This window comes from Notamacropus eugenii, chromosome 4, assembly GCF_028372415.1.
Source record: "Notamacropus eugenii isolate mMacEug1 chromosome 4, mMacEug1.pri_v2, whole genome shotgun sequence".
Classification (NCBI taxonomy): Eukaryota; Metazoa; Chordata; class Mammalia; order Diprotodontia; family Macropodidae; genus Notamacropus; species Notamacropus eugenii.
This window is the reverse complement of record NC_092875.1, coordinates 258839031-258859732: the sequence shown is the minus strand read 5'-3', so window position 1 is coordinate 258859732 and position 20702 is coordinate 258839031. Positions and strand designations below refer to the sequence as shown.

The 20702-nt window shown below is 37.1% G+C and overlaps 1 protein-coding gene across 1 annotated transcript in view; it reads right to left on the bottom strand.

Moving 5' to 3' along the window:
* RNF138 (ring finger protein 138) overlaps positions 1-20702 on the bottom strand; it is a 51096-nt gene that overhangs the window by 22698 nt on the left and 7696 nt on the right. The window contains 1 exon segment of the mRNA XM_072604485.1: positions 983-1148. Within this exon segment, the coding sequence (XP_072460586.1) occupies positions 983-1148 (166 nt within the window).

The following is a 20702-nucleotide window of genomic DNA, read 5'->3' as shown; positions in this document are numbered from 1 at the left end:
AAAAGAATTCTTCCCCTATTGAAATTTAACTGTTAAAAATGGTTCCTTCTTTCCAACTGCTGAACATACTAAGCATGAGTAAAATATCAACAATGCCAAATGCTAGCATTATAATTACCAAAACATTTTACTAATAATTTTAAATGTATTTTGTTGCCATTACTATATCTTAACTATTAATATAGTAGCTTCAAGAATTATTAGTTGCATATTACCTACATTACTACTTAACACCATCAAGTTTTTTCTTAGTCTTCTACTATCAATGTAGAGATTGAAAAATGAAAGCTGTCAGGTTAACAGCATACACATTTTTCATTTCAGCAATGAGAAGTGGAACCAGCATCTTTCAAGTGTACCTAGCTTCACTCTATTTCTCCATCAGTTATACAACTCTCTCAGAAAGGTGGAGTGGTATATCTGACTTGGATAAAGGCATGAAATAGAATCTGGTTTTGTTCATGAAATTCATCAACTAAAATAAAGCAATGTTTGTAATGGGTCCATAGATACATTATCATAATTCTCTATTATTTCATTTTCCATATGACTGAAACTTTAGGGTTTTCTATGATGAGCAAGAAAGCAATAAATAATAAAGCTAGTTGTTAATGTTGTCAAATATTTTGTCATTGTTGTAAGTGAGCAACTGGAATTTCTTCTCATACTATGATTCCTTAACTCCACGTATAACTTGTCAAGATCTTGTTCAAGTCACAATTTCTCCAATCTTCAGTTTGCTCATCTATAAAACGAAATTGGGGGGGTGGGGGGGTGTTCTAGATGGCCTGAGGGCCCTTCTAACTTTTAAGACTCTGATATTAACCTATAAAGTTGTAACAATACTATCATAATAAAAATAAACCATCAATAAAGTATCAAATTATGTCTCAGAAAATAAATGAGTTCAAATGAAAATTCTCTATCATCTAGGGTAGAAAACTTGACTTTCAAATATCAAATACAGCTTATTTTACTCTACCTGTTTTGCACAGCATCTGCAGCTACCAGAAAATTTCCTCATGACATTTTCAATGTCTAAGGCCCGCTCAGGACATGCTCGCTCTCTTCTAGTTACATTTCCACGACAGAGGGGACAGTGTATTCCACTTTCTCTCATAGCAGTCAGGAAACATTTTCTACAAAAACTAAAGCAAAAGTTAAGTAATAAATCATCTAGTGAATGGATAAAATGTTTGTCATCATCCTGTATGTTAAAGATATGAATAGTTATAAATATTTTATGCCATTTAATTTTACCATTTATTATATTCTAATTCACTTTTAAAAACTAGAATGAGTTTATTTATGTAAAAGTGTTCAACAGATTCATTCAAGTTTAACCAGTACCAGATTCATCACTGCAGCATGTATATATCCCAATTAATAACAATAGCTGAAATTTATGTCACTTCAAGAGTTGTAAAGCACTTTCCCTACACATTACCTCATTTGAAGATCATGTTAATACCATGGGGGATAGGTATTACAGGCATTATAATTACTTCACAAATTGATGAGCTGAGACTCGGAAAGATTAAGTGATTTGCTGATGGTCATACATCTAATTTGTTTTTGGGGCAGGATTCAAACCCAAGTTTTACTGTCTCCAAGTCCAACACGCTGTTACACCACTGTCTGTCTATTCATTTGGGAAGAAAGCAACAAGTAGGCAAGTTCAACAAAATAAACTCATTCCAGGGATATAGGATGGTTGGATTTTCTTTTAATCAACTTTTACACATGTGCCATAGGATTTATAATACATTTATTCTTATCCCATACTCTAAACTTTGTTTGAAAAAGAAATCCCTTAAGGCACACTGCAAGGTCCTCTTATGGTTGGAATACAGTTTGTTTACTTGAAATTAATCAAAATACCCACTATTTGAGAATTCTGGCCAATTAAAGTTTCATTATAATTAAAAAAGCATTTCAGGAGTAACAGGATATATGTAGATGACCTAGGAAAGAAGTCACTTTTCCATGGGGGATCTGTCAATTTTCCTCAGTGGTAAAACAATGAGACTGAACTGTATTATCTCTAAAATATCTTCCAAATGTATGGAGATAATTCACAGATCTATACAACCAGCCTTAGATATCTAAAAGGCAATATATCCTAAACAGAACTCAGTAATTTTCCAAGCCACCCCCATGCCTCCCCACCAGTGAACTTCCTTATTCTATGGAAGGAAGCATCACCATTCTGGACTTGCAAGTTCTTATACTCACAGCTTTCTTTACGATTAATTCCTCTATCTCCTAACTTCACTTAACCCATCAAACTGCCAAAACCCATCCATTTCAAACTCTACACATTTTTCATGTTACCTTACTTGAGTCTACTTACACAGTCTCCCCACTCCAATTCATCCTCTACAACTATAAGAGAGAAATTCTGACCACATGTACTCGTGCACTCACTAAAACTCCAGTGACTTCCTTCTACCCCTACCAAAAAATATAAAAATTCTTTTGTTTTTAAACAGACTATATATATATATATATATATATATATATATATATATATATATATAAAAATAAAAAAGGTCAGAGATGGGATGGTAGGAGAAGCTCGGAATAACTAATCACCAAAATTTCCTTCCTCTTCCATCATCTAATTTCTATTTTAAAATTACTACATAGATCATATACTTATGCTTTTATCCCATATTTGGAAAACACTAAAGTCTAGGTATATAAAGAATGTAAGGGGCAGTGGAGACTTATCTTCTATTATTTCCATGTGTGCATTTTTGCCACATGGAACCCAGAGTTGTGTTGAGATAATCTTCAAAATACCAATTAATGAATATTTGTTAAGCACCTACATACATGGCACCTGACTAGATGCTGGGAACATAAAGACAATACCCTCAAGGAATCTGTATCCTACAGAAGATAATCACCAGGAGGTATATACACAATAAATATATAGAAAAAAAAAAACAATTGGGGGAGGAGGGGAAAAGAGAGGGGAAAACAGGGACAGAAAAGGTTTCATGTAGAAGATGTCACCTGAGCAGAGTTTTACAGAAAGCAAGGGATTCTAAGATGAGGTGAAGTGGGAATGCATTTCAGACAAGGAGACCAGCCTTTGCAAAGGTACAGAGACAAGATGGAGTGTGATGTGTGAAAAACAGCAAGAAAGACAGTTTGGCTGGATCACAATGTCCAGGAAAAGAGCCAGGAAAAGAGTAATATAATAAAATTAGAAAGGTAGGTTGAAATCAGCTTGTACAAGGTTCTAAAAAGTAAACTAGGACAATGAGAAGCCACTGTAGTTTATTATGTAGAGGTGTGACATGGTAACATGCACTTTAAGAAAATCACTTTGGCAGCTATGGAGGATGAACTGGAAAAAAGTTCAGACTTGAGACAGGGTCAAATGAGGCTATTTTAACACTCCAGGCTGAAAAGTGATGAGAATTAGGCTGGTGGCTCTAGGAAAAGGGCAAAGACAACATCAAGAAACACTATAAAGGGAGACAAGATTTGGCAACTGATTGAAGACGTAGGTTAAAGAAAAGGGTCAAGGATAATATTCAGTTTGTGAACCTAGAGAAGACTAGAAAAGGATGATATTGCCCATGGCTGAAACAGGAAAGGTATCAGGAAGGGGAAAGAATTCAGTTTTGCACATGTTGAACTTGAAATGCCTATGCAACAACAGATTTGAACTACTAGAAAAGGCAGATGACCACTGGAACTCAATTAGAATTGGATATATGAATTTGGGAGTCATCTGTTTAAAGGAGAAATCCAGGGAAACTTAAGACTATGGAATAATCAAGCTCATTTTTTGCTGTTAAACAAAACAGCATAAAATGATTACCAAAACAATAATACCAATTAATCCCAGAAGTGAAATTAGGTATTCAAAGTCAAGAAAAATTTAGTTACAAAATGCAAAAATTATTTTCCCAGACCCTGGTTAAAGAAATATTGATCAATTTAAGATCAATATGACCCCCAGTAAGAATTTCTGATTCATTATCATTCCTTATAATATTTATTTTCTGTACTACCTACAAACTGTCAAAATAGCATAATGATTCAAATACAAGGTACCCAAATATAAAATGAATCCCTAAAATTTGATCTCTGTGAGAGTAAACACACAAATATATGTAAACATTTCACAGATATATATGAAAGGGTGTAAAACTTTCAGGTGAATGAAAGCTTCATGTCTTTTTCTATTAATTAAATATTAACTGATAATTCAATAATTTTCATTTCTACGCAGAAAGGAACATGGGAAGGATAATGACATTGGGATCAGAGATATCACACTCAAATTTTATATAAAGACATAGAAGGGAGACAAAACAATGTATATTCAAAACTGTGGTATAATGGAATAGGTAAGAGAGCAATGTGATATAACAGATTCAGAACATCTTTCATGTCTCTGGCACTTATCAGCCTAGTACCAAAGGGCAAATGACAGCATCTCTGAACCTGGTTCCTCATCTGTTTTAAAAAAAAAAAAAAAAAAGATGGTGCTTCTAACTACCTACCTCTGCAATATAGTTTTAAGAAAACTTCTATGAGCTTAACTGTAAAGAGTAAAGGAATGTGTACAATTTTAATGTCACTTATTATTTCATATATTCAGACACAGTGAATGTTTTTTTTTTTAAATGTTATAAGAGACGCTACCAAAAAATTATTTTACAGAGCTAGAAAAAATAACAAAATTCATCTGGAAGAACAAAAAGTCCACAATATCAAGGGAACTGATGGAAAAAAATGATAGGGAAAGTGGCCTAGCCATACCAGATCTTAAATTGTACTATAAAAACAGCAATCATCAAAACTACTTGGTACTGGTTAAGAAATGGAGTGGTCAATCAGTGGAATAGCTTGGGTATACAAGACACAGTAGTCAATGATTATAATTTACTGTTTGATAAACCCAAAGACCTCAGTTTCTGGGATAAAAACTCATTATCTGACAAAAACTGCTGGGAAAACAGTATGGCAGAAACTAGGCATCCATCAACATCTTATACCATATGCCAAAATAAAGTCAAAATGGGTAAACAATGTAGATAGAAAGGCTGATACTATAAGCAAAGTGGGAGAGCCAAGAACAATTTACCTATCAGATTTATGAAGAAATGGAAAATTTTGATTACATTAAATTGAAAAGTTTTTGCACAAACAAAGCCAATGCAATCAGGATTAGGAGGAAAGCAGAAAACAGGGAAAAAATTTTTTATAACCAGTGTCTCTGATAAAGGTCTCATTTCTGAAACATATAGAGAGCAGAGTCAAATTTATAAGAATACAAGTCATTACCCAATTGATAAATGGTCAAAGGATATAAATAAGCAGTTTTCAGAGGAAGAAATTAAAGCTACCTATAGTCATATGATAAAATGCTCTAAAAATCACTATTGATTAGAGAAATGCAAATTAAAACAACTTTGAGGTACCACATCACATCTATCAGATTGCCTAACATGACAAAACAGGAAGAAGATGTGGGAGAGTTGGAACACTAATTCATTGGTGGTGGAGCTGTAAGCTGATCCAACCACTCTAGAGAGCAATTTGGAACTACGCCCAAAGGGCTATAAAAATGTGCATATCCTTTGACCCAGCAACATCGCTTCTAGGGCTCTAACCCAAAGAGATCATAAAAATGGGAAAAGGACCTACATGAACAAAAATATTTACAGCAGCTCTTTTCTGTGGTGGCCAAGAACTGGAAATCCAGGGAATGTCCATTAACTGGAGAATAGCTGAACAAGTTGTGGTATATGAATGTAATGAAATACTATTGTGCTATAAGAAATGACAGAGTTCAGAAAAACCTGGAAAGACAAATGAACTGATACTGAGTGAAATGAGCAAAATCAGAACATTATACACAATAACAGCCAGTGTTATCAGTCTTATCAGACTGTTTATGCAAGGACCTATAACATTTCCAAAGAACTCTAGATGCAAAATGCCATCCATATCCAGAGGAAAAAACTATAGAATAAGAACACAGAATGAAGTACAGTATTTTCTCGTGTTAAGTTTTGTTGTGGTTTGTTTCTTCTCATGGTTTCTCCCATTCATTTTAATTCTTCTATGCAACATGACTAATGCGAAAATGTGTTTAGTAAGAATGTATGTGCAGAAACCATATAAGACTGCATGTCATCTTGGGGAGAGGGGGAGAAAAATCTAAGACTTATGTAAGTGATTGTAGAAAATTGAAAACAAATTCATTTAAAAAAATAAACTTCAAAACCTCAAAAAAAACTGAAAGTAAATTAATAATTTTGAAAAAGGGAAAAGGACTCACACGTACAAAAATATTTACAGCAGTTCTTCTTGAGGTGGCAAAGAATTGGAAATTGAGTGAAGGCCCATCAATTAGAGAATGGCTGACCAAGTTGTGGCATATGAATGCAATGGAATGCTACTGTGCTATAAGAAATGATGAGCAGACAGATTTCAGAAAAACCTGGAAAGACTTAAATGAAATGATGTTGAGTGAAGTGAGCAGAATCAGGAGAACACTGTTCATAGTAACTTTACAGGAACCTTGTACAATGACCAACTTTGATAGACTTAGCTATTCTCAGCAACACAATGGTCTAAGACAATTCCCAAACACTCATGATCCACATCCAGAGAAAGAACAATGGAGTACGAACGCATACTACTTTCACTTTTTCTTGTGGTTTTTCCCTTTTGTTCTGATTCTTCTTTCACAACATGACTAATATGGAAACACGTTTAACATGACTATACAAGTATAAGCTATTATCAGACTGCTAGCTTTCTTGGGGAAAGGAAGGGAAGAGAAGGGGGGAGAAACTCAAAATCTTACAAAAATGAATGTGAAAGCCTAAAAATGATAAAAGCTCAAAAAAAGAAAGAAAAAAAGATTTGTATGACTTAAGGAGAAAAAGCTAAATTGTGGAGTAAAAAGATAAGAATTTCTAAAAAGGGAAAGAGGGATATCACCATCATCTTTCTTGGTGATTGTATCAGCCTCCCATGGAATTACCTGATATCTCAAGGCAAATAGCTTCTAACCCTCACCTCTCTTCCCAAACTCCAGAGTTCCACAGCTCTAATAATCTTTACCTGGGAGGCAGCTCCTATGAAAAGGGTCCTGCCATTTCCACCAAACAACTATAGGCCAGGCAGGCAGCCTGGCTGAAGCAGCAAGACAATATTGAAGGGGAGACAGGAAGTATCATGTGCCCAGCCAAGTCAAACCACCACCTATTTAGCTTGTTCACCATCCCTCAGACCATGATGGAAACAGCCCAAAACCCTGAACCCCAAAATCTTGGGAACAGCAACTGCTTCCAGGACAGTGTCTATAGCCATCATTCTGGGAAACAAACCCTGTGGAGATGCCAAGCCTGGTACTAAATGCTCCTGGAAATGCTCCAGCCCATCATTTGAAGACTACAAAAAAGAAATTAATTTTCACTGTCAAACGATTCAACATCACAAATTCATAACAGGTTTTACTAGTGACAATGACATTCAAAAGGAGACAACTGAAACTTTCCATGAGTTGTCTTCCCCATTAGAACATGAGTTCTTTGAGACAGGGACCATATTACTTGTCTATTTCTATTGCCAGTGCTTAGCACAAGAGCTTTACATATAGTAAGTACTTAATAAACACTGCATTCATTGCAGCTGCTGGCTTGATAACTTTCACGGGTGTCCTATATGCATCTCAAAATCAACACATCCAAACACATACCAGAGTGTGTGTGTGTGTGTGTGTGTACATATGTATATGCATATATATATATACGTACATGTATATGTACATATATATGTATTGTCATATATTTACATCTCTTTGAACATGATTCATCCCCTTAGTAGAATGTAAGTTTCTCAAGTGTAAGGATCTCTTAATTTTTATATCTCCATTCCTAGTACCTAGCCCATAACAAATGCATGCTGACTAATGATGATTAATTAAAAACTGAAAAAGCTCTGGGGGTTCCACATCACACTAATCTGATTGACAAAGCTGACAAAAAAGGAAAATGGCAAATAAATAATGGAGAAGCTGTGGGAAAAGAGTTATAGTGATGTACTATTGGTAGAGCTGTGGACTGGTCCAGCCATTCTCAAAAGCAATTTGGCATCATGCCTCAAAAGCTATTAAACTGTATATACTCTGACCCAGAGACACCACTGTTGGGTTTATGTCCTGAGGAGAACAAAGAGGAAAAGGACTCACGTATACAGAAATATTTATAGTAGCTCTATTTGAAGGTGGCAAAAAATGGGAAAATGTAAGGGCAACCACGAATTGGGAAATAGCTGAACAATTTGTGGTACATGAATGTGATGAAATACTGTTGAGCTGATAGAAATCAAAGGATGCTTTCAGGGAACACTGATAGGATTTATGTGAACTGATGAAAAAGTAAGCACAACACAAAGAACAATTTATACAATAACAATATTTTCATAAAGAAAATTTTTAAAGTCTTAGGAATTCTGACCAACACAATGACCAAGCATAATTGCAAAGGAGATTCCAAAGGACTCATGATGAACTAAGCTACTTGTCCCCCTTCTAATAAATGCAATTAAAAATTAGAAATAGAGACAAATTTTTAGGGACATGGATAATGTGGGCATTTGTTCTGCCTGACTATTACCTGCTTATAACTGGGAATTTTCTTTCTCAATTCAGGGGTAGAGAGGTAGAAGGAGATGGATTAGAAAGAAGGATCATCATTTGAAAAAGTAAATTTAATTTTTTAAAACTATAAATAAATGAATGAATAAATAGCATGCTGATTGGCCAATGAGGAAAGGCCTTAAATGCTACAAATGGATTGAGGGAATCTCAACTGAGAGAATCAAGCAACCTCAAATTAACAAAGATTTTTAATAATTCAATAGGTTCTCAAGGAAGAATGCCAGGCAAAGTGTTAGAATAATGGTGGTAGCACTGGCAGTAAACACGGTGTCAAAGTTACTTGTTTGAAAGAGAAAACAATGAGAGTTTGAGTATTCGACAAAATTAAAGACGACATCCAATGGAAATTTCCAAACATGAAAGTCTGAATCTAAGCACATAATGTGATCACTAGGAAAAAACTGAGGACAACTTGCCAATTCTATCTTCACATAGGTAAACAATAAACTCGCTTTCCTTACTTTCTCTGTTCCCTTTCACTGTTTCTAGAAATTATCTTCCCAAGTGAAGGAGACTTGAGAATTATTCCTTGTGTTGCCAAAGGACATACCACTTTAAAACTTTTAAAAAGTAGGGACCAAGATTATTTTTCTCCCTAAGTTATTTGGAATATAACCTGTCTGTACTCCTATAGAGCAATAGAACAAAAAAGCACTGATCACAACAACTTTGTCTCTTATTCATCATGCCCTTTACAACCTGGCTCCAATCTGTTTTTTCCAGGCTGGTTATACATTACCATTCCCTCTAAGCTATAGTCAAATTTGGCCTTCTTGACATTTCCAGTACACACTATATTCCACACACAGTCCCCTATGGTTGAAATTCTTTCCCAAAGGGTTGGCTCAATTACGATCTCCTACAAAATATGTCTTCCCTAATCTTCCACACCAACACTTCCTACAAACCTCTCTTTGCACATAGTGGCACATAATGACTGATTGCAGAGTGAGTAAAATTATTGTTACAGAGGTGATTCATGTGTCAGGTTTATATGAGATGGACTTCTAATCTCCCCTCCAAATTCTAAGGGAGAATCAATTCCCTCCTCTCCCCCAAAATATCTTGTATTTATTTGGTATATATTTATGGGTGTAAAAATGTAGGCTCCCTATCACAGACATTTTATTTTTCTCTTTTATCTCCAGGAAACAGAACATGTTAAATACTTATGCTTGGTTAGTGACTGACCTTTAAGAGAAATTGTGTGGTCAAAGATAATGGAGGCTGGTTGTCTTTTAAAGCCCCTCCATAACCAGTGACACTGGCCTCCAAGCTGTTTCACACACTAGACACTCCATCTCCTGATTTCTGGATTTTCACTTGTCCCTATGCCTAAAACTCTCTTTCTCTTTCATCTCCTAACTTCTCTGGCTTCTTTCAAACATCAGCTAAAATATCACCTTCTGAAAGAAACCTTTCCCTACTCTTCTTAATCTAGTCTAGTTGCCTTCCCTCTCTTTTGATTATCTCCAATTTATCCTGTAAATATCTTGTTTGTGTACAACGTGGTTTGTAAGACTGAAAACTTGAGAGCAATGGCTATCTTTTTATCTGTCTTTGCATTCCCCAGCATTTAGCACAGTGCCTAGCAGACAGTAGACACTTAATAAATGTCAGCTGACCGAGAAAGAAATGGGCTTTTTCTTCCATTAGCATAGAAAAAATGATTGGTCAGTGTGCATTTTCACCCATCTTACTTACCCTTAAGGTCAAAGGTATTTAAAGCCAAAAGATTAAGATATACTAGGAACAGAAACATTTCACATCACACTGATTAGATGCTACTGGGATTCTTATTATCTGCCTGAAAACTTTCACAGTTATTGGTTCTGCAGGATACCAGAAAACAGCCACTTCCTGCCTACATCACAGCAACAGCTACATCTAAACATCCATCATTTCCTGCCCATTTCCCTCTCAGGTAGGCGGAGCATCCTAAAACCAACATCCCCCACTGTCAGAGAATCCTTAGAATTTTAAGGCTAGAAGGGAGATTAGAGGTTCATATCCTCCAACTCTTACCTGACTCACTGATATTTCAGTTAGCTTAAATTCATTCATGAATCTTTTTATCAATCATTCATTTATTCTATAACCATTCATCATATGCTACCTACATGCAAAACCTACACCTGTATACCTCCAGTGATGAGGGAAAACTCATTACTACCATTTTTTATAGCTTTAATTGTTAGGTAATTCATTCTTCCTTATCTTAACTAAACATAAATATGCCTCCCTGTAACTTCTACCTATGGATCCTAGTTCTGTCCTACAGAGTAAAACAGTAAGTCTAACCATTTTCCCATTATGACAATCCTTCCAATACAATCAGACCTTTTCTCATATGAACTGCTATCTAATCATATCTTCTCAATTCTTTTGCCTAGGTTGTACAAAGAAACTACATAATTACATTTTCTTATGTTTAGGTTTGACCCACCATCACAACCTGTCAATTTTTTTTAATCCACTTGTCATTCCAAGCTTTATAACACCCACCAACTTGCTAAGTATGTCATGTATATCTTCATTCAAGAGAATGAAAATTTTAATACTACTAAAGAGAAATAAAGCCAAGCAAAAATCCTGAAGTATTCCACTAGAGACCTCCCTCAAAGTTGACATTCAATTAACATTCTTTTTTAATAGTTGTTCAACTTATTCTGAAATTATCTAAAATTTATTTTTGTTTCTTCATCTCCATAAAGTTGCTGTGACCAACTCAAATACCTTGCTAATATATTCAAGTATGATAGGTCTATAATATTTCCCTAATCCCAGGTCTTAGCAATCCTGTCAAAAATAATAGATTAGTTTGCCACGATATGTTTTTATAAAGAACACACTGCTGGTCGTCTATGATCTAAGTCTCCCACTATTTTATAACCGATCTTAAAAATTTTCCCTCCATTAAAATTCTACTCAGATGCCTCCTCCTAGTTTGGAAATAGCTTAAGTACACCCCCTCCAAAACTGCAAGGCTCTGCCAGGTCTTTCCAGTTAAAAATGTTTCAAGTATGAACTTGGCAATGTTTTACTATCTGTCAGCCAAGGACCAGATTAGCTAAATTGGGAAAGAAATAATCATCACACAAGCTATGGGGTGATGAATTATTCAGAAATAACTCTAAAGACAATCTCCCAGGTAGTAAAAAGGTTGTGCTGTCCTGTCAGTGGGGGTAGAACCCCAAATAGATGGAGTATTGAAATTATGAATTTTTCCAGGAATTAACATCAAGCTCACTAGTCTACAGGTGAAGAACTTCATGCTGTTTTCCCTTTTCAAAATTGGGACATATGGCTCTCTCTAGTCCCAGGAAGCCTCTCCTACAATCATTAATAGTAGTTGAGCAATCATACATTAAATATCTTTCACCACCTAAAAATTCATTTTTACTAGGTGACATATTACCCAACTACTATCTCCCAAACCTCGTTAGGAAGTTATTTAAAGTATGTGTCCATGAAGGAGCACATACAAAACCCAGAAAGAAAAGTATGTTGGTTTATTTCCCTCTGAGGGAATGCTTCTGGAACCAAATTAGTTTTGTCTTCTGCACCTCCAAAAGAACAAGGTGATCCTATGGGTCTGTATCAATTCAATTCAACAAACATTATAAAGTATCTACTATGTAAAAGTATTAACAGACACAAAATAATTTCAATTTAAGAAGCAAGCTAAGGCTTATTACAGGGATAAAACAGACAAATGAATAGTGTTAGAAAACTTGAAGAGGGGAAAAAAAGATTGATAACTCAGATACACTGGGAACTAGTTGAACAAAAGAGTAGTCATTAAAGGTTCTGACAACTTGGAAGAGACAGAATAGTTATCAAATTTACCTTAGACACAAAGTTGGGAAGAACAGTTAACACACACTATGACAGATTCATAACTCAAATAGATGTTGATGAGTTGGATATTGAGGCAGCTAAGTGAAACAGAAGACAACTCTATTAGTCAGGAAGTAGAGTCAGGAAGACCCAAGTTCAAATTAAGTCTCTGACACTTACTAAATGTATAACTCTCAGTAAATCAAAAAACTTTTCTCCCTTAATTTCCTCATCTCTAAAATGGGGATAATAGCACCTATCTCCTAGAGTTATTGTGAAGATCAAATAAGTTATTTGTAAAGCCCTTTGCAAACCATTAAGCACTATGTAAGTACTGCTTAACATCATCATCACTGGGCTGAATCTATTAAAATCACATTTATCTACTAAATTTAGAAATTTGTATTTGGGTTTTTAAAAAATCAACTTCAAAAGAAAGGGGTGTCTAGACAGTCTAGTTCAGCTAAAAAAAAAAAAAAGTTGGAGTTTTAGTGGATTGCACTCTAATGGCAATCAACAACACAATACAGCAGCCAAGAAAGTTAATGCAATCTTAGATTATATCAAGATGTATTAGAATCCAGGGTAGAGAGGTGATGATCACATAGAACTTTGCCCTGGCCAGATTACATTTGTATTATATTATTGTCCAGTTCTAGGTGTCACATTTTAGAAAAGATATTAGGAAAAAAAATCACCTAGGACTGTAAAAGTTCATGCCTTGGAAACATCTGTTGAACAGGGTATATTTATCGGAGATTCTAGGCCTTATTTCCCTTGTGTATGAACTTTATTAAGACTCTTCTGTAAGAAATTTTTTGAGCTCCTGGAATGGTACCTATAGTCAGATTAAGGAAACACTAGATCTTTGCCTACAGTCCCAGTTTTTCTGATTGGTTGATAATGTCAATGACAACAACAATAATAAGGAATTCCAATTTTTGGAGAGTTAAAAAAAAGGTAAAATTCTCCCAAGCTACTGATATGAACAACATTTTTTCAAGTCTTCAATCCTCTTGGTCATGAATGAGCCCATAATAGAGGATGCAGCTACTACTACAAACAAGCTACAACACTGTTGTTGTCAGTTATTGGCTGACACCTAACCCTCTAGAGTACATCTCAAATTACCAAGAAACTTTTAAGTGTTTCTGCTCTTCTCTTACAGTTTTCTCTCCAATTAAGGAAATATGGTTTAGCCCCTTTCTCAAAAGCCCTATTATTATCCGGGAAAGAAAGTGTAGCCTGGGAAAGAAATCTGCAATTCCTTAATGCCTAGCCAGTGGACAAGGGGCTACTGTTATTACTATCACCAAAACTGATGTGGGATATATAATATAGCAAGTAAGATTATTACTCTAAACTGGTCAAACTGCCTGGTGACCTTGGACTAATCTAGTGAGTGGTAAATGAAAGGTAAATTAAGGTTCAACCTATCTCTAATACTGATTTTTGAATTGTTCAGTCGTTTCAGTCACGTCCAATTCTCCATGACCCCACTGGGGTTTTCTTGGCAAAGATAATGGAATGGTTTGCCATTTCCTTTTCCAGCTCATTTAAAGATGAGAAAACTGAGTCAAAAAGGATTAAGTGATTTGCCCAAGGTCACACAGCTAATAAGAGTCTGAAGCCAGATTTGAACTCAGAAAGATGAGTCTTTCTGAATCCAGGACTGGTACTCTATCCACTGTGCCACCTAGCAGACCCGGAATTCTGAGTTACCAAAACAGACATAACATCCCCATACTACAGCCAAACCCATACTGGTCGCGTTACGCTAAGCTTACAAATGCATGACAAGGAGAACAAAAACATCTAGGTCTAGTACAGCTTCAAGACATTGTTTAATCCTAGATTACTCCTATAGTTAACTGTCCCAAAATAATTTCAACTAATTAACCAACTCAATAAAGTTTTACATTAAATTAAAATTTTAAAAGTCTATAATTCTTATTTCACATTTTGTTTTTGTTTTATTTAGATTCAATTCAAGCACTTGAGTAATGCCTACTAAAACGCAGATTATCCTTTTATAATCTAATAGAGGAGATATGGGTACCAAAGCAAATAACTAGATAGTTGCAGCATTGCATTTTAGCATGCAAGTTCATTTCTAATAAGGATCATTTCATTCTTCATACTTTTATCTCCACAGGTCTAGCACAAGGCCTACCACATAGTAGCTTAAATACTTGATGAATAATTGATCTATCTAGGATGAGGAAGTGAATAATTTACCTCCAAAATTTTCCTACCTACCCTTCTATACATAAGTGCTTGAATATAATAACTAGTATAGAAAACCATCCCCCATTTACCCTTGAGTCTTACTTGGTAACTGAAGTTGTCCATAGGATTCCCATCAGGTCACTGAAGTCACAGATGATACTCAAATTGGTACTTTGCTGGTTGTTAAATAATCAAGTAGAATAAGCCACTCATATAAGCACGAAGTGCTTTGGAGAAACAAAGTCTCCACCATTGGTTGGAACAGCATCTTACCTTTATTTGGCTGCTACTAATAAAATGCCTTAATCTTCCCAAAGATACATGCCCCAAACAAGACAAAAAAAATCAATGAAATATTTACTAAGCTATTCCTATGTACAAGACACTGTGCTATGCTAACTAGAGCTATAAACATCCCAAAATACCATAGAGAAGCTAAATTTCTTTGTACTAAGACAGCTAAACTAGACAGATATTCCTTATATTTACAGTGAACAGCAATTACATTTCCACATTATTTGACCTCTGATATTGTTATTCCCACTTCCCCTTTCAAAAAAATTTTCTTCAACTTCAGAACTGTATCACACACACTTCTTCCACTGTTGAAGAAATACTGACTTTTACCCCCAAAAAAAAGTGGGAGAGGGGTAGTGAGAGCAGAAATAAAGACTTAAATAAACCCTTATTTTCATGCTTTCTAAGTAGAGATTAGAGAGAAATGCACAGTCATCTCAACAAGTGACGTCATTTTGAAGGCAAGAAGACCAATGTCCACAGAGATAAAGTGACTTAGCTACCACCATTATAACTAGAAGGGATTTTAGATTACCTAGTCCACATCTCTCCTTTTTAAAATAGGGTGGCCCTGAGAAGTGTCTTGATCAAGATCATATAAGTAATTCAGAAGAAGCATGGATAAGGAAACAGGTTGAGCTCAAATCTCAACTCCACTAATTACTTAATCTGTGAGATCTCATCTGTCAATTGAGGGAACTGGAATTATTGACTGCTTAAATTCCAGCTTTCAGTCTATGATCCTAAGTCAGGGCCAGGCATATATAACTCATGTCCTCTCACTCCAAATCCAGTACTTTTTACCATATGTGCCACACACTCCCTTAATGAGATGGATCAGCAATGGAGATAAACAAGCCAGGAGCATCCAAGCATACGGAGGGACAGGTCAAAGACATGTAAAACCTGCAAGCCAGTCCAGTTGCATCAAGAGCAGAGGAAGCACAAGGATGATAATTCACAAGAGGAAATGGCAGCTAGCAAAAATAATCAGGGAGCCCAAGGTCCCTAAGCACTGTTCTGAGATGCCAAAGGGGCCCTGAAGAACATGCACCTGAATCTGAAACTAACAAAATGGTCTAACCCCAGGAAGTAGAAGTTAACAAAGGTACTGGGGTACACAGAGAAAGATCAAATCAAGTTGAACACCTCTTCTAAAAAGAAAAAAAGGATTTTTGTATGAACATGTAAAGAAAACAGGCACAAAGATCCAATTCAAGAAATAAGATTGGAGAAAGAAATAAAACATAGGCATCAATCAGCATACATTTAGGGATCTCTATTTTATCAAAGATCTAGAGATTCCTAAAAAGTAGGTAGTTTTAAGCCCATAACAACCGCAGAGTCTCAAAGGGAATGATGAATTTTCTACAAGGATTAAAATTAATGAAGAAGGGGCGGAGCCAAGATGGCGGAATAGAAAGACTCACATACACATAGCTCCGAACCCACAACCCACAGAACAGCTAGAAGGGACCAACTCCCGGTGAATTCTGCACCCAGAGGCCGCGGAATATTGGAGCGAGGGAGATTTGTGTTCCAGAGAGACCTGCAACTGCAAACCTCTCGCGGGGGGTCCTTCGCGCTGCGGGCGCCGGGACTGGGAGCAGAGGGCAGCCCTGCAGCGGCCGCGACACCGTGAGGAAAAGATCCGAGCGGATGGGACGGGATCTCCAGCGGCCACGCGAGTCCCTCCACCCACAGAGGGACCTGCAAACCTCTCGCAAAAGGTCCGTCAAGCTGCAGACGCGGAGCCCAGCGCAGACCTGCGGCGGCCGCGGCACCAAGAGAAACAGACCCTAGCAGGCTTCAGGGACGGGATCTCCAGCGGCCGCACAAGTCCCTCCGCCCACAGGTGACGGGGGTTGGTGAGAGTCTCTTTGGCGGGTGGAGAGGGGAGTGGGGTGCCCCCATGATTCAGCCCCCCCCCCCAGGAGGTAGAAGCTGAGAGGCAGCTGCAGACCAGGGGCTGGTGGGAGCCTGGATCCATTGTGGAAGGTCTATGCATAAACCCCCTGAGGGAACTGAGCCTGAGAGGCAGCCCTGCCCCAACCTGACCACCTGAACTTAATTCTCACACTGAATAGCAGCCCTGCCCCCGCCAAAAGCCCTAAGTCGGGAAGCAGCATTTGAATCTCAGTCCCCAAACACTGGCTGGGAGGACCAGGAGGCCAGGTGGGTGTGAGGAGAATATTCAGAGATCAAGTCACTGGCTGGGGAGAATGCCCAGAAAAGGGAAAAGAAATAAAACTACTGAAGGCTACTTTCTTGGAGAACAGACATTTCCTCCCTTCCTTTCTGATGAGGAAGAACAATGCTTACCATCAGGCAAAGACACAGAAATCAAGGCTTCTGTGTCCCAGCCCACCCAATGGGCTCAGGCCATGGAAGAGCTCAAAAAGAATTTTGAAAATCAAGTTAGAGAGGTGGAGGAAAAGCTGGGAAGAGAAATGAGAGGGATGAAAGAGAAGCATGAAAAGCAGATCAGCTCCCTGCTAAAGGAGAACCAAAAAAATGTTGAAGAAATTAACACCTTGAAAACTAGCCTAACTCAATTGGCAAAAGAGGTTCAAAAAGCCAATGAGGAGAAGAATGCTTTCAAAAGCAGAATTAGCCAAATGGAAAAGGAGATTCAAAAGCTCACTGAAGAAAATAGTTCTTTCAAAACTAGAATGGCACAGATGGACGCTAAGGACTTTATGAGAAAGACAGATATCACAGAACATAGCGAGAAGATTGGAAAAATGGAAGATAATGTGAAATATCTCATTGGAAAAACAACTGACCTGGAAAATAGATTCAGGAGAGACAATGTAAAAATTCTGGGACTACCTGAAAACCATGATCAAAAGAAGAGCCTAGACATCATCTTCCATGAAATTATCAAGGAAAACTGCCCTGAGATTCTAGAACCAGAGGGCAAAATAAATGTTCAAGGAATCCACAGAACACTGCATGAAAGAGATCCAAAAAGAGAAACTCCTAGGAACATTGTGGCCAAATTCCAGAATTCCCAGGTCAAAGAGAAAATATTGCAAGCAGCTAGAAAGAAACAATTCAAGTATTGTGGAAATACAATCAGGATAACACAAGATCTAGCACCCTCTACATTAAGGGATCGAAGGGAATGGAATAGGATATTCCAGAAGTCAAAGGAACTAGGACTAAAACCAAGAATCACCTACCCAGCAAAACTGAGTATAATACTTCAGGAGAAAAAATGGTCTTTCAATGAAATAGAGGATTTTCAAATTTTCTTGATGAAAAGACCAGAGCTGAAAAGAAAATTTGACTTTCAAACACAAGAATGAAGAGAACCATGAAAAGGTGAACAGCAAAGAGAAGTCATAAGGGACTTACTAAAGTTGAACTGTTTACATTCCTACATGGAAAGACAATATTTGTACCTCTTGAAACATTTCAGTATCTGGGTACTGGGTGGGAGTACACACACACACACATGCACACACGCACACATACATAGAGACAGAGTGCACAGAGTGAATTGAAGAGGATGGGATCATATCTTAATAAAAAAAAAATGAAATCAAGCAGTGAGAGAGAAATATTGGGAGGAGAAAGGGAGAAATTGAATGGGGCAAATCATCTCTCATAAAAGAGGCAAGCAAAAGACTTATTAGTGGAGGGATAAAGAGGGGAGGCGAGAGAAAAACATGAGGTCTACTCTCATCACATTCCACTAAAGGAAAGAATAAAAAGCACACTCATTTTGATAGGAAAACCTATCTCACAAATACAGGAGAGAGGGGGACAAGGGCACAAGCAGGGTGGGGGGGAGGATGGAGGGGAGGGCATGGGGAGGAGAATGCAATCTGAGGTCGACACTCATGGGGAGGGAAAGGATCATAAGAGAATAGAAGTAATGGGGGACAGGATAGGATGGAGGGAAATATAGTTAGTCCTATACAACACAACTAGTATGGAAATCATTTGCAAAACTACACAGATTTGGCCTATATTGAATTGCTTGTCTTCCAAAGGGAAGGGGTGGAGAGGGAGGGAGCTAAAAAAGTTGGAACTCAAAGTGTTAGGATCAACTGTAATGTTCTTACCACTAGGAAATAAGAAATACAGGTTAAGGGGTAAAGAAAGCTATCTGGCCCTACAGGACAAAAGAGAAGACAGAGACAAGGGCAGAGAGGGAGGATAGAAGAGAGAGCAGAATGCTTGGGTTTGGGGGGGGGGAGGGGATAAAAGGGGAGAAAATTTGTAACCCAAAATTTTGTGAAAATAAATGTTAAAAGTTAAATAAAAAAAAAATTAATGAAGAGATAAAAGATGAAACAAAAGTTATGGAGGAAAGAACTGGAAGGAGATTAAGTAACTTAAAAAGAAAATGGCAAATTTTACCAAGTAAGCACTCCCTCAATACTAAAATATAGCAAACAAATCAATTGATACCCTGAGAGGAAGAAAATTTACAACAAAACCAAAATATTGAAAATACAGGGGGTAAAAGGGTCAAGGAGAGATATCTACTTTAGTAATTAGACCTCCCTAAAAACCATGATTTAAAAAAAAACCTAGACATCATATTTCAAGATATCATAAATGAAGTGTCCAGATCTATTAAATCAGCAGGGAAAGTAAAGATAAAAGGAACCCACCAATCACCTCACAGAAAGATTCTTAAAAAGTGTCAAGATATTAAGAGACACCTTGTTTTCCAGAGCTAAGGCCCAGCAAGCAAGCCATGCCCTGGACTTGGCATAACAACAATCCTCTGCACTCACCCTCTAGATGATCTCACTGGGGACAAAATGTGTATTGCTTTGACCAGCACCAGGTATGTTCACTGAGGGATTTATGATTTTCATATTAATCAATAACTATTTAGATTTCTTGGAGCCCTCCTATTACCCAGGAGATTCTGGCCTGAAAGCTGGAGTTACAGCCAAAGCGCTGCAGCAGAAAGCAATCAATCACATCTCCAGACACTCTGAACAATTCTTGTGCTTGTAACCGCTAACTGAACAGAACCAGGTGCTGCACTTGGTTCCTGCCACCCTAACTCTGGTTCTTTACCCACTGAAAGTACACAAGGCTCAATGTCCCTAAAGACTTGAAAGAATCACAAGGTTTGAAGATTCTAATAATTTAGAGCCTATTCCCACAGGATCCAAGAATGCCTGCATTGTCCCCAAAATGCCCACAATGTGGGCCTGCCATGAGAACTGTTTACTCTAGACCTAAGAATGACTATGTTGGATCCCGCCTTTTTGTGGTTTCATGCATAAAAACCCTACCCCTATCACAAGCTAAAAGTCATCCTTCCAAGGAGAACTTCAATTTGCAAACCTGTTTCCCATATTGCAATTAAACTTCTATTTGATTCCTGACTCTCCTATCTCTACCCTGCTTTGTTCAGCTCTGGCCACCACAGATTAGAAACTGGTTCTGGTCTGGTTAACGAAAGAAAAGTCCCAGGAATGTCATAAGCAAAATGTAGAAATCCTCCTGCAAAGTAAAAATACTGCAAGGAACTAGGTTCAAGTATTAAGGAACCACCACCAAGATCAAAATCTGATAGCTTCTATGATATATTAATCAAGCAATCTTGGTATAGAATATTCTAAAAGGCAAGATATAAAGTTAAACAACCAAAAATATTTTA